This window comes from Blennius ocellaris (genome assembly GCF_963422515.1).
Source record: "Blennius ocellaris genome assembly, chromosome: 15".
Classification (NCBI taxonomy): domain Eukaryota; kingdom Metazoa; phylum Chordata; class Actinopteri; order Blenniiformes; family Blenniidae; genus Blennius; species Blennius ocellaris.
This window is the reverse complement of record NC_137664.1, coordinates 10,638,439-10,653,749: the sequence shown is the minus strand read 5'-3', so window position 1 is coordinate 10,653,749 and position 15,311 is coordinate 10,638,439. Positions and strand designations below refer to the sequence as shown.

The 15,311-nt window shown below is 39.0% G+C and overlaps 1 protein-coding gene across 1 annotated transcript; it reads right to left on the bottom strand.

Moving 5' to 3' along the window:
• Positions 1-801: 801 nt before the first annotated feature.
• On the bottom strand, positions 802-11,540 carry LOC308140025 (calsenilin-like; the record flags this gene model as incomplete). The annotated part of the gene is made up of 8 exons (XM_080509678.1): positions 11,471-11,540; positions 5,085-5,209; positions 2,665-2,734; positions 2,490-2,560; positions 2,307-2,414; positions 2,114-2,218; positions 938-1,000; positions 802-849 (listed from the first exon to the last, which is right to left on the bottom strand). The coding sequence occupies exons 1-8, from the start codon at positions 11,523-11,525 to the stop codon at positions 802-804; spliced, it is 645 nt and encodes a 214-aa protein (XP_080365804.1). The 5' UTR covers positions 11,526-11,540.
• Positions 11,541-15,311: the final 3,771 nt, after the last annotated feature.

Genomic DNA, 15,311 nt, shown 5'->3' with positions numbered 1-15,311 from the left:
TACTTGCGAGACAGTTCAACTTGTATGGGGTAAATATCTATGTTTATTTAAGATTTTATTCTGCGCTGTGTGTCGCACTGCTTTCACTGACCTCAGCCATGTGTGTGGTCCCAGTGGGCACCGACACATGGAACAGGCAAGATAAAATAAATAAATAAATAAATAAAATCCATCTGAAAGCTGCAAACACACCTGAGTCAAAGTGTCTGAGATAAAGACATAACATTAAAGAGATTTGGAATCATTACAGTAGTAGGCAATGGTAGATTTTTTCTTTTTTCTTTTTAGTATTTTAACATAATTTTCATAAACACAACATTGACCAAATATTATGATCATAGAAAAATCCCCCCCCCCCCAAAAAAGCATTTAATATGCAGTGAAAAACAAAGATTCTCATCTTTCCAAGTTTGTAATTGGTTAAAAACAAAAAAAACAAACAACAAAAAAACATTGTTTGTGCTCAGAGTGGTGTGCATCACATGCTCTTTAATAACAGGCAAACTATCATGCTCATTTGGCAATGACATTTTGTTTCTTTCTGGTGCTCAAACCTGTCATGCAAACATTTCATCTTCAACTGCTGCAGTAAATCCCGTCCGTCTCACTGCACAGAGAAGTGTGGCTCTGATGGCAGTCTGGACTCAATATGCTGAAATGTGTCGAGTGAGTTGTACGACCCGGTTTGTTTGTTTACGCGACAATGAAGGAAAGTATTCAGGACCGAGCTCATCGCTGGAAGCACTGCACAGCGTCACTGATCCACATTTCCCCATTAAAACAAACAAACAAACAAACAAACTATATGACGTTCTCAAAAAGCTGCATGGACGCCATTATGTTTTCATCCTGTGGAGACAATAACGAGAAGACAGGAGGAAATATGTAGTTATATCACTGTGTGTTATGTAACCTGGAGGTTTAATGACGAACTCACTTTTTGGCAGGTCTCTATGAATTCATCGATGGTCACGACTCCGTCTCTGTTACGATCCATTTTCTAACAAGCAAAACAGATGAATTGTTACTGGCCACTCCAAGCTTCTGTACACAAAAGTATTTGGCCACACCTGATTATTACTGAAATCAGGAGTTTCAACCCTTGAAATCAAACACACATGCCGGGACATTTTTAAGACAACACAATGCTTCTGGCTTTGCGGCAACAGTTTGTGAAAAAGCCCCTTCAGTAATCCATTCATGAAGACGTGGTGTGAGCACAGAGCACAGAGAGCTTCAACCCCTCCGAGCATCTTTGAGATGAACTGAAACTGACGTGATGATTCGTCTTCTCATCCAAAATCAGTGTCTGGCATCATAATAGCTCTACTGAAAGAATGAGATTCGAATTTCCATAGAAACACTCCCAAATATTTGAAAATCCTCTGAAACCAGTGGAATGAAGACAATAATGGAAGCATATTCACAATGACAATAAAATGATCCGGATTCTGATGTAGTCATGACACTCTTTCTATGTGTGACACTATGTGTGAATACTTTTGTAAATTTAGCACATGTTGTCGTTGTGTAGTTCTATCTGGTCCTGTCCTTGTCCTTGTTGTTCTTGGATTATTTATCCTGGTCTGTTCCTGGTTGCCTCCTGGCCCGACCCTGACTGCCTTTGACTGAAAATAAACTGCCCAAATAAAATAAATAAAAACCCTTCCCAAATCCAGTGTAAACAAAGTTTTACGCAGGACGCCCTTTCAGACGACACCCTCAGCGGGACTTTGGTGGCATTTGCACTTGAACCACAATCCTCCAATTCAAGACTTGCTTCTTTCACCTCTTTGTTTTGCTGGAAAACACTCATCAAACAGGATCTTTTATCTTTGGTTTACATGTTCCTCCTGATGAAAAGGCTTTGGAGGAGGGCTGACTTTTAAAATGTTCTTATAACAGATTCAACAGCTACTTGATGCTGGATGTTTGTTTCGACGAGAACTTCACAGGGCCTCAGTGTATTGGGTAAACAAAAAAAAGGGTGCAGTCACACTACACTATCTTCACTAACGCTGCTCTGATATGATCATACTAGTACTATAGTGCAATGATTATTGTGTTGTATTCTAGTTTTTGGGGTAGCGACGACATAGATTAAAACGTGTACCTGGAAGAATTTCTCCACATGCTCATAGGGGGACTCATCTCGCACACTGGGTAAAGTACACCTGCCCATCATGTCATAAATGGACGTCATTATTGCCAACATCTCCTGCAGGTAAAAAAAAACCGATGGACTTACAGAAAAAACTTGCAATCAAATGCAACAGATTCAAATACGTTGATTGTGTTGACTGTACCTCTTTTGTAATGTAGCCGTCCTTGTTGATATCATAGAGATTAAATGCCCAACGGAGTTTCTCTGTGACAGAGCCTCTGAGCAAGACAGAGAGTCCTAACACAAAGTCCTGCGAAAGCAGTTCTGAGATTGTAATTTGGTTTTCTTGAAATTAAAAATCAATAACAAACCCGCCTATACTCACCTCAAAGCGGATGGAGCCATTTCTGTCCAGATCAAATGCATTGAATAAGAAATGTGCATATGTGGTTGCATCTGAGGGCAAAGAGTCGAAACACAAGTTGGAATTTAACACAAAACAACATTTGTTATTTGCCAGAAATATGTGAAGCTGATGCTAGTATCATGAAGTACTTCACCTCCTTGCGGGAAGAACTGTGAATAAATGGTCTTGAACGTTTCTTCATCCACGAGGCCGCTGGGACATTCCTACCCAAATGAAAAACACAGCAAACACAGAAGCAGATGTTTCCGATTACAACAAATATCTGTGATCCACATATACTATACATGTAGATCTATTTATTCAATGCTACTGAAAAAGATATATTATATAAGGAAGAACAGTTTGGCTTGTCAATGACTATACAAAGTGCCAAATGAAGCCATATGTCATCCACATGCAATATAGATAGGGACTGACTACAGTGCACAAATATGGCCACCAGAGGGTGCAACTAGTGAAACATATTGAGTTCAGTAAATCCAGTTTGAGCACTTTTCCACGATGAACGTAAGGTCATGTGAATATGTAAGTATATGAACCATTTTGGACAATGATTTGCAGCTTTATTGTTTTTACAGATAATGACGACTTTCAGTGAGGTTATAATGTGACCACATGACGAAGTATCACAAACGTCGACTCGACTTACTTTAACAAAGTGGTAGTTGCTTTTTAAACCTGGAATTATTTTTTTTTCTTCCAAACACACAATTTCACTCAGACTTGAATACAACTTAAATAAGGTGATCTACAAGTACTGTCAAATGACGCCATTTACAGAGCACTCCCACAATTTGAGTTAAGATTCTTTTGATTCTAACCTACTTAATTTGTTTCACTGTTTCGTTTGTGAATATTTTACTTTCTGTGGGTAAAATAAATGAAACGATACAACATGTTTCTTAGGGATTGCTGCAGGTCTGATTTCCGTCCCCACCCTAATTGTTTCCACGTGTTGTTTTATTTTTAATCTTGTGTGTTGTTTGTCTTGTGCCAGTTCATCTTACCATGCGCATCACATATGTTCATGTAATGCACCTTGTCAGGATTGTCAAGCTAATGCTTTAACCATTTGTCTTTGACAACTGGGCATTTTTTTTTTTTTTTTTTTTTTTTTAGCACAACTCATTATGTGCGTTGTTTATGTCGCTGAGACCTCATAAAACATTTGCGAGCTTTATTTTAAAAGTTTAAAACCTGCTGTGTTTACATCAGCTTGTGGTCGTCTTCTCCATCGCTTTAATGGAGCTTTGCCTCCTTTAATGGCACATTACTGCCACTACGTGTCGATATGTATTACCCACTGCTGCAGCAGGCAGGAGGCTGTACAAAGCCATCACTCCCATGTTAGTGCATACTTGTACATGTGTTGTTTCACCGGAAACATTTAAATAATACAGGCACCTGCTCATCGGGGCAAAGCTGCACATGTTGGCAATAAATTCAGGGCATCATAAACTAAAAGTTCTGGTTCTTGGGTTGAAAAGATGAATGAATGCACGTTAAGTATTCCTCGAAACAGTTAGATATGCACAGATTTCACAGCATCTATGAATAGTTTGTATAATCTTCCTTTTGCATTTATGTTTTCCATGTTTCGTATCCACACAAGCTTTTCTTTCCGAGTCAACAAAAAGAGGGATGGCCGGCAGTGAGTGCTTGACCACCGCCACCACCACCACCACCACATCACATGTCTGTGAGATGAACCGAACGAGCCTTACGGATGCTCTTGTGATTGGGGGCAAAACCCTGCCATAACGTTTGAAAACATCTGAGGAGATTGAAAGCTGTTATAACAACACATGAGCATCAATAATCTCGATATAAGATGATTAACAATTGCACCCCCCCCCCCCCCCCCCCAAAAAAAAAAAAACCCCAAAACAAAACAAAACAAAAAAACTATACAGATGCAATATTTGCAGTTCTTTATGAATTTTTTGTGGTGGCTACATATTTTGTGTTGATTGCTGGTGGTTCCCAGGAGTGACAGAAATGTAAATATTCTATCTTCACATCTCATTTTACTGCTTTTTTTTTTTTAGTTTGATCATAATGTTGTAGATTGTTATTTCTACTTTGATTGTTTTTTGTCTCGTTTATTTCCAAATGCCACTCTGGCTGAAGTAAAAACATTTTCTGATCTTGAAGTATTGTAATTTGTCACCAGCATCATCATTGTTTTGTTGGTTGTTTTGTCAGGAAATTTGTGATGAGTGGATTTAACAGCAGTAGTTTGTGGCCTGAGCTTTCTTCTCGATCAAACTACCCAGATATGAAATTATCTCTGTATTTTTGCATTACTTCAATATGGGCACCCAACTTTGTGATGTCCATCTGTGGAAAATGTAGAAATGCATAACAGGCATATTGTTGTTCACACTCAAACAGTCTGACTGAGTAAAGATGATAAAAACTGACACCTAAATTGAGGATTTAAAGATACATTTGAATTGCATCATTACAAAAGGCCATGTTCAAAAGTTGTCTTTTCAAACAATATTCATTTGATAAGTTGAGGGAGCCACACATGACTGATTGTTTTCATACGTTTTTGAAGCCTCTGTAAAGCGACTGCAGCTCCTTCCTAGTGAACTGGGTTTGGGCCTGGAGCTGCTCGAGGCCCTCAGGCTGGTGTCGCACCATGGAGAGTTCCAGGTCATTATCACAGCTGTCTGTCACGAGAAAGAACAGGGCCACAGGGGGAAGAGGGGAGGAAGAAAGTAGGGAGGAAATGGCAGTCAAAAAAGAAAAGGAAAATAAGAAAAGAATGGGAGGAGTTGAAAATACTGGGAAACAAATCATAGATTTAAAACCAAATAAATTCAAAATGCTTACCATCTTTATTAAAATAAAAAAAAAAAATGAAAATAATAGTGGAAAGGTTGACAGAGGAAAGGTTGGACAAGGAAATGGGTGGGAGACATAACGGCATAAGAAGGATGTACAGTATCAGATCAAAATCAGAGGAAAGGAAATTAAGTACGTGAGAAAGGTGTAGGAATCGAGTCAAAGTGAAAGTGGGGAATATCATGGAAGTTATATCAGGATTAGATAGTGCAAAGAAACACGGGTAAAGCGAAGGGTGCTACACGTAAATAGTGATCAGTGCACAACAGCAATGTGCTCCATACTGAAGAAAGACATTCTCACTGTGGACACGCTGAAGCACTGTTTTCCATTCAAGTCTCCATATAGTCACTATAAACATTTAAATTTGGAGCATTTGACATGAATTATATGTCATAATGTCAGTTTTAGATTAGAATATATCTGGAGACATGTGAATAAATCCTATGACAAATGGAGAAAGATCTAGATTTGCATGTAAGCTTCATTTTGGCTCAGTTTAAAGCATAATTTGACAAAAGAAATAAGATTGATTTCACACACAACATTCGACTTGAACTGAAAACACAGGCATTGCTAATAACTACAGGATGATGCCACAAAACAGCTAAAATCCAACTCTATTAAAAAAAAAGAGAGATTTTAGTTACACGAGTGCTTGGCAAGTCTCCAACATCCACAATGAGAAAATATTTCTCTCAGATTCAAGGACAAAATACACAAGCTCAGTTTTATGTCAAGTGTGCAGAATTTACAGAATAACTTCCAAAGGCAGGCGGGAAGAAATCAAACTGGAGATACTTACCATCTTTACAAGAATGTCACACAAAGAGGAAAATGCAAAAAAACAGGAGAGATTAAGAAAAGGTTACGAAAAAAATGAGAGGGGAAAGAGGGACGATGTGGTAAAGTAGTCGTCTTAATCAAAGTTTTATGAACACAACGAAAAGTTTGAAAGTTTCTAAAGTGGTTTAATGAAAGAGTTTGTTGAATACTTTCTATGACAAGTGTGGCATTTTGTTACCTTTGTTTATTAGAGCTTTTCTTTAGATTTACTGAGCCCAATCCCTTGAACTCTCAACAATTGTTCAGTTAAAGACAGTTAAGATTAATTAACACACTGCTGGTATTAACAAGATTAATAGTTAAACAAACATTTCCAGCTTCACCTCTAAGTGTGACTCGAGATAATTCTGAAAACCTCAATTGATTTCTTCAATTGACTTGTACATCAACAAAAACAAATAACAATAGTGAATAACTAATATATTGCTGCAATGTTTCACAGTAAACACCAAAGTTTCACCCAGCAAAAGTTTTCTTCTGCTTGATTTGTGTCTTACCTTCGAGTGACAAAGGCTCCCAAATCCCAAACTGTTTGAGCACAACGAAAAATAGTCCAATAATAACAAGAATAGCCATTATTTCCATGCCCTCCACCCCCATTGCTACCTTTTGGAAAAAAAAAAAGTCTTACTTTTAATTAATCTATTTTTTTCTTACGTAATACTAAAAACTGATAACCGTGATACAGCGGCTTGTATCTGCAAACATCACTTGCTGCCTATTATCTCTGTCATCCCCTTTTCTTTATCAAGACTATTGCACAAGCATCAGCAGTTACTTCTTGACCTAAACCACCAGCCCGTCAGGAGAAACGCTAATAGGGTGACTGCAGAGCATCCTTCTTTAAGTGAACCAGTCCCAAGTCTGGCCTGCGATCTGGGAGACGACGACAAAATCTAGAGACTGTTAAGTCCCCCAAGTCATCCAAAGTTTTCTCCCCTCGCATACGACCCATCGCTCCGCTGCTCAGCTGCATTTCCAGGTCCGGCTTCATTTTTGGCTCGTTCTCACAGTGCCATCGGCTTCAGCGCTCCACCTCCACTTACTCCATCGGCCGTGCGCGTCTCCGCGCGCGCCTGAGGTTGGCGGTGGTGTGGTTGTGTGGGAGGGGAGTTGTTACTGAAGGAATTTCCTTACTAATGGTCTCTGATTGACAGTCTAAGCTGTCTTTATTTGCTCAGTCATTTCAAGGATGCAAAACTGTAAAACCAGGCATTGATCGGCATCTGCTGATGGCTGGGATATGAACTGCACTTAGGGTGGAGGAGCCTGCCCTGCCCTGTGTGGCGCTGCTTGTGTCTACCAACGTTCAGCGCTGTGCACACTTAATAACTCAAAGAGATTCACTCAAAGCTGGAAGACAATAGGAACACTGCTACCATAAAAAAAAAGTGCTTTGTTTATGGTGTTGTTGTAAAGCTGCAGCAAATTAGATCTGTGCCGCACACGAGAATATTAAACTAAATACTAAATATTACGGCCTGTACACATGTTGGTAAAATGCACAAGTCCTGGCACACGTTTTCACGGGTGTTAGTGCTGCTTACTCTTTGCTTGGTTCTGCTGTTTCAGAAGTCGTGAAAGTAATGAAGAATATGAGTTTAGTTCACAACTGATGAGTCTGCACAGCATAATGGGTTCAGTTTAAGCAGGAGGGGAAGGCGGAGAGTGAATCAATTGTTGAGTGGTAAAATATCAATCTGTCCGCCGGCGTAGTATGTAGACCAAATATGCATTTCCACAATAAGGGAGGGTTTATGAGGGGTGGTGAGTCAAACAAAACAAAAAAAGCCCAATGAACTCTGGTCATGTCATAATGAATGTTTAAAGGCACCTCTATAGTTACAGATAAAGAATGGGGGGGGGAAAGTGCTTGTGGATGTTGTGATCAAAAGACAGAGGTCAAAATGAGAATTGATGTCCCTGTGCAAAATGAGATTCTTCTGAAAAGTCAAAAAAAAAAAAAAAGACACTATAAGTGAGGATATAAGTTGTGTTTAGATTGGAGGTTCTTAGTTTGAAGACACAAAAGAGACCTGCTTTCATTAAATTAAATAAAGAAAAGCATGTTGAGAAAGAAAAGGGCAAATGAGTGACCGATATTACTGTTAAGGTTTTTTGCATTTTGAGTTTTCTGAAGCTTCCCAAAGATCACGATTTCTTGCCATGGAACAAAGTGGACTATCAAGTGTGTGTGTGTAGGTTTGTTTGACTTTCAACCTCGATCCAGCTGCACTGGTATTTTGTGGCTTTGCTGGCGTGCTCATTTTTATGACGTCATTCTGGTGGCAAAAATCTGAAGGTCAGGTTAATGTCTATGCTCAACAGGATTTTTAGTTTTTGAGAAAATATCACGATGAAAAGAAACAAGTGGGAGATAAATTATTACCGGCTTGTTAAGACACATTTTTAGAAAGCTGCATTCATTTTAAGTGTAACATACACGTTCACGGTTTGAATACAAATCAGTGTAAGTCAAATCAGTTACAGTCGATCAGCTTATATCACCTAATGATGTAAAAAATACATCTTAACGTCAGACATTCAAACACAAATTACCAGTGGACGGGGAACAACGCGGTTTAATGCCGCTCATTTACCTACATGTTGAAAACATCAGATTCATATTGCATATGTTTATTTTTGATGTGACTTTTAAAAAGGATGTCTTTGTATAACAAATGATGACGATATCTTGTGTTCATGGATCCTCAGTTGTACTTCAAAGAAGACAGGCGAATGCCGCTTTTATTAGATGATGTTTGCTGAATTGTGTCAGCACAGAAATTAGAACAACCTGTGACCATAATTATTATTTTTTGTTTGTGTATTTGCATTGTGATAATCACACATGCCCAGTTCATCCAGAGGAAGTGCGCTTAACCTTTCTTTGAGTCAGCAGCATTAACAAACAGGTCAAAGTTGACAGGTTGGCCAAGTCATGAAATGCTGAATTAGTCATCTCGTGCATGCAAATGTGAATTTTTTTTGCAATTTTGCTGATGTGCGGGCCAATTTTAGTTTACAACACACATGGCCATTACACAAACACGCCAGAAGTATGAGCTCATGTGGGAACCCGCCTGCCGTAATAATAATGCAACATTATGTTGTTTAATGCACCTTAAGTGCTGATCTATCCCTGTTCTTCTATTAAATACCGACAAGAGTGAGGTGGCTTAAGCATGCAGAGATGCAGACGGTGCAGCCATCAGTCTCAACCATCAGGCTTTAATGAGTGCACTGAGAGCAGCATTACTGCTCCGAGACTGAGCTCATCCATTACAAACTGTCACTTCTTGTCACACCAGTATCCCGACAATCTCTCAATTGTTTTCACTTTTTTTGAATTTTTTTTTTTTGCATTTTAAGGTAAAACTTCAAGCAGAACGTGCCACAAAGTTTCTTGAATCGCAGCTGTTGCATTAACTGCCTGCGGATAAAATAAAAGACTTACCATTATTATAACTACCTCCTGTTTTATATTGTTTCTCATCATATGCAGGCTGTTTATTTATACAGCTGGCATAATGTGACTTTGTAGGATCAACACATCTATCTATCTATCTATCTATCTATCTATCTATCTATCTATCTATCTATCTATCTATCTATCTATCTATCTATCTATCTATCTATCTATCTATCTATCTATCTATCTATCTATCTATCTATCTATCTATCTATCTATCTATCTATCTATCTATCTGTAGTCATATAAATGGATTTTCTTTTTGCATATACTGTATTTGTGTTGACCTGCAATGAATTTACAATTAAGAAAACGAAGAAGAAAGTATCTGCACAAAGTTGCTTTCCCTTTTTTCCATTTTGGAAACATTTTCGATTTTCTATCATTATTCAAAAGCTATTCTATCCAAGCTGTAAGAAAACCACGTCAAAATCTTCAAAGCGTGTATCCATCAGCACATTTTCTGCACAACAGACATGACGAAAATAACGTTAAGCACAAACAGAGAGACGAGGCAGATGACAGAGAGAATCCACAGAGAAAAGGTGCTAATTAAGTGTGACGTCTGTAAAAGGAAGAGCATGTGTCTACATGTGAGCCAGATAGTGCTGACAACAGAGCAGATTTAGCAGCTCCTTCCTCAAGCGTAGTCCGATTTAGAAGGAATTCTTGAAGTTGTAAAAGGCAGAGTAAAAATGGCAGCTTTGAATACCTTTTTTTCAATGAACTGAATTGGAAAAATGTTTGCTGAGAGGTAGGTGATGAAAATGGGATTCCTATCTGACACTGTGTGTCAGTGAGTGCAGGCCACCATCTACTGTAGACTGAAGGAGCTGCAGGACTCATTGTGAGGCTATTGCGTCGGTCCACCAGTAGACTGTGCTGAAGGTGTAATGAAGAAACCACACTGCCTTGACAAATAACTCAATTTCAATGGCAAGAATTTGGTTGAATGAAACTATAGATACAGTGTATTCATATTTGCAATTGAAACATCCAGTTTACTCTTTGGGGTTGAATCGCTGAAGGTCTCCACTCCTGTTACATGTGGAAAATGCTTTAATTTCCTGATTAGTTTATTTTTAAGGCATAGAGAATTTAGTTCTGGTCCTGTTTTTTGCCCCTGAGGAAACCAGCCAGACAAACTGGAACCTATACAACAAAATAATGCATGTAAAACAAATTCAAAATGTCTTTCTTTAAAGAAAGAATGAAGACATCGAGTAAAACTGATCCGACACAGAAATATTTGTCAGTCACGTCATGTCGTTCAAGGGCTGTGACATTATCTCACATAGGGCAAGGAAATACATAAAGAAGCAGCCAGTGGGAGATGTTTATCTCATGTAAATAAAAACAACCAGTTCTGTGCATGTAGGAGAGGGAAAATACAAGCTGCTGTTTCAGCACTGGCAATTCATTGACTGATTAAACACTGAAGTGAAGTGATGTCAGGCGAAGAGGGAGGTTTGAGCTGTAATACTGAAAAGTGAAGGCAGAATGGCAAGATAGCATTTTAAATATAAATCTATAGAGTAGATGGGATTTTAAAATTCATCTATACTGCATGAGCGTGAGGGCATGCACTCCCACCACACATTAATCCTGCTGTCCTGCCTCCCCCCCCCCCCCCCCCCCCCCCCCCCATCCCCACCCCCCCAAGCTGCCACACACAATAAATGCAGATATTCAATATAACCAATTGTTTGTTCAGGGACTTTCCATTGTGATACATGTTTTTCTTTTTTTTCTTTTTTTGCCTCTATACCTGGCCCTTGTTTAGTGGTGCTGGCGATAATCCACTTCACAAGACAGCACTTCATCAGCGATTTGCGCGAGAGCCGAGGTTTCTGCCACTTGGAGCCATCGGACTGGCCACCCGGGTTTGGGTCTTTTCCATTGGCGTCGGGCAGCAGGCCGCCGTCCACCACCTTCTCGTCTGACTGGAGAAGAAATAGAAAGAGACATTGTCTTCAGAGAAGCAGGCACAACATGATTATGTGATGCTGTTAACATTTTATTAAAGTCAGACACTCAGACAAGGACAAAAAAAAAAAAAAAAAGCAGTAATCACTGAAACACCATGCAAGTATTTTAAGCAGAGGTAGTAAAAAAACTCAACTCAATTGAAGCAAAGTTGTTTAAAATACTCAAGTTACAGTGTAAGTCTTCTCAGAAACTGCTTAAAGAATGTATTATTCCACAATTCAAATAAATCACTTGTATAAAACATACATTTTCACAAATTGTTTTCTAAATATAGTGGACTGAAAATAACACAATTATAAACAATTGTAAAATTAAAAATCACAATAAAGTCCCGAAAAATTCAAAATGATCCGGCATTGGCCTGATTATAAAAGTATCATTTCTGAAGCGAATGGTGTAAAACAGTTTTTATGTATGTGTAAAAGTGCTCAGTTGACTCTCCTTCCTCACAGTATTGTGGACATTTGCAATTCATCCCATCCAAATCATTGTAATAACACAAGTTCAATGATTTTATTGATAATGCGGCAGTACTTGACACAACATCGCTCCACCAATATAATCTGAGCTTCATCCGCTTGAACAGGATTTTTCAGCAGAGCTGCCCTTTAAGAGGGTTGGAGCAAGACGCTGGGGTCAAGCCTGAGATCAGACATATTGGTTCTCGCTTGAGATCATTCAACATGAAACACAAAATAGCCACACAGAATTCAACAGACAAACATGAAAATAATACAATTTGCTGTGAAAAACAAACTTCAGCTCGTTCTCATATCAAGAAGGAAGGTTTCCCAATGCTGGTAAAATAGACAGTGATACCGGAAAGGTTGATCTACATTCAGGGCTTTATCGTGTTTAAGAGAAAGCCAAGAGAGAGAACGTATCAATTTCTCCGATATTTAATCACTTCTGATACAGCATGAAAACTAATACAGATCCAGTCTATGAAAGCAGGCTTCAAGCAACCTCTTCTGCACATTTGACATTTTAACTTCACAGTCAGGGAGAAATTTAAACTGTACATATCCTCTTTAAATATACCAAACATGCTGATTTCTACAAAGATGGAGAACAAATGAATCTTCCCAGAAACAGGAGCGCTTTAGGGAAAAGAGGTGGACATGTTCTCTCCTTTCCGGTTATTTTCACCGCAACATAATAGCTTCTCAGCTTACACTGAGACACACGGACACACACAGTGTTTCTCTATTTGGCTTCATATCAGAGTGATAAAATTTACATTCCTGAGTTGGCGAGTGTAAGAAAAAACAAAAACAAACCCTCAATCAATCTACAGAAAAATAATGTCAAAATAATGCCTGTTTTGTTCTTCATTCAGATCACTCTTGTGTCTTTATGCGTAATTTTTTCATTTGAGCTGTCTCAGTTTTTCTGTCCATTCTTTTACATGTTCTAAAAAAAACAACAAAAAAACACCGCATGTCAAAAAGGGTGAGCTGTGACAGGGTATTGAGAAATTGATGTGAGGAGTCTGTAAAGAACCGTAGCAGAGCCACTATCTGGGGAACCATTCACTTCCCTCTGTGTCCTATCTGAATATGAAGAGATACCAAAGCGTACGCAGCATCCAGAATGTCGCTCAATAATTCACACACCTTAAAACTGCATCAATAAATGATCCGAGTTGGCGACCACAGAGGTGAAAGATGACAAGTAAAACACTAATAGTGATACTTGACGGAACATCCAAAACACACGGCGACAATGAAACAAATAGACACGCAAACATGTACAGCCATGATGGTCACATAGTCCCGGACAAAAATGCAACAAATACAGATATCGGTTTACACTGAAGCACAGAGAAGAGTGTAACATGCATGAGCATAACCCATGAAAAACTCAACATTTACAGTTATAATATCTCATTTTACTGTCAAAATTCTCGTCACATCAGAAAACATTGAGACGCCTTCTGGAACAAAGCCCCAAGCATTGTGAGACAAACTGTGTGTCGCCCTTAGAGGGTGTTCTGCAACCACGTGTTGAGAAACCCTCTCGCAAAAGGATGAGGAGGGAAAGGGGATTTGGGGAATTTAACATCCGGAGTGTTGCATTATTAAAAGGAAAAGAAGCCGCGTGTGAGCAGCTTCCTGTGATCTTTTCAGTTGCCCTGAACACTGTGGGCAACCGGCCTCCACTGTCCTCACATATGTCACCTCTGTGAAGACGACTCATGCACACACACGCACACACATACACACACACATGCATATGTTGTTTTTTGTTGTTGTTGTTGTTTTTGTTTTTCAGAAACGAAACAATCCTGGACTAAAACCAGGGATTTATCACTGTATCTATACACTGTAATATTTCCTTGGAATAAGGCAAAAATGAATATTAATAGTCATAATGATAATAATAACAAAAAATGGGACAATAAAATAAGTAAAAGACGTCTTGATATTCTACGTATGGCTTACGTTTTAAACATCTCACTTAAGTATAACATAATTACAATGTTGTCCTAGTGTGACAATATATTTGAACTATAAAACATATTCCAAAAAGATATGAATTTTTTTTTTCCAAACAATTTTCTCTGTAAAAGTTCCTGTGTTGTATTTAGTGCTGCATAAATGTAGTTGAATTGAAATTAATTCAAAGCATGAAATGACTCTTGAAATGAGAAAAGAACCACGATAATAATGATAATAACAGCATTTTACAGTTTGCACGGTGTCAAAAAGACTCTTTGAGGGTATTCAGACTACTGAATTCCCGTTGCAGAAGCTTTTTTTTTTTTTTAAATTCAGGACCGAGAGTGTGTGTGTGTTTTGTATTATTCAGTACAATCTGTTGAAGATAACCCTACCTCCACCCTACCTATCTCCATATGCTTGTCGATAACAAGAACGCTCCACATAGTATTTACATAGTTTTGCTTTTTTTTCTTAGATGTGAGACTTTGAGCTCTAAATACATGATAAAAGTAAGGTCAAAGTGAGTTCGCAACCGAGAGCAAATATGTACATCACAAGACATGTAGGAATATTGAAGTGATGATGCAGCTTGAAAAAAAAAATGTTAAACATCTAATTAGCCAGATCTATTTTTAAAGTCTGAAGTAATAAATGCAGACTGTACCTGCATTGCGTCCGTATTTCAGTGGCGATGAGAGATTTGTTTTGGAGAGGAACCGCTGCTCTGTGCGCTCCGACCACCGGACGACCCTCGGTGAGCTGCAGCAGCGCGCGCAAGGACGCACGAGACGCACTGAAGCAACAGAAGCTATTTAAAGGAGGGGCAGAGCGTCTCTCCAGTCCCGCACTGTGCTGAGCGAAGGGCAAAACACCGTCGAACGAGAATCACTGCATCTGTGGTTCTCTGATGGATGTGAAAGCAGCCGGTGAGCTGCAAGGAGAGAAACTCGTTGACCTGCAGCAGCAGCAACAGCAACCTGCAGGAAAGCGCACGAGCGGCTCTCAACAAGTAGAGCAGGTGGATGGGAGAGAAGCGTTATTAGAAATCATCAGACACGTTATAAAACTGCAGACACGGCCTGAGCCCAAACTCAGACAGACACTAACAGTGTGTGACTCTCTGAGGAAATTAAAAGGGATTACAGTGATGTCTGAAGCTGGATCCGGCACTGATAT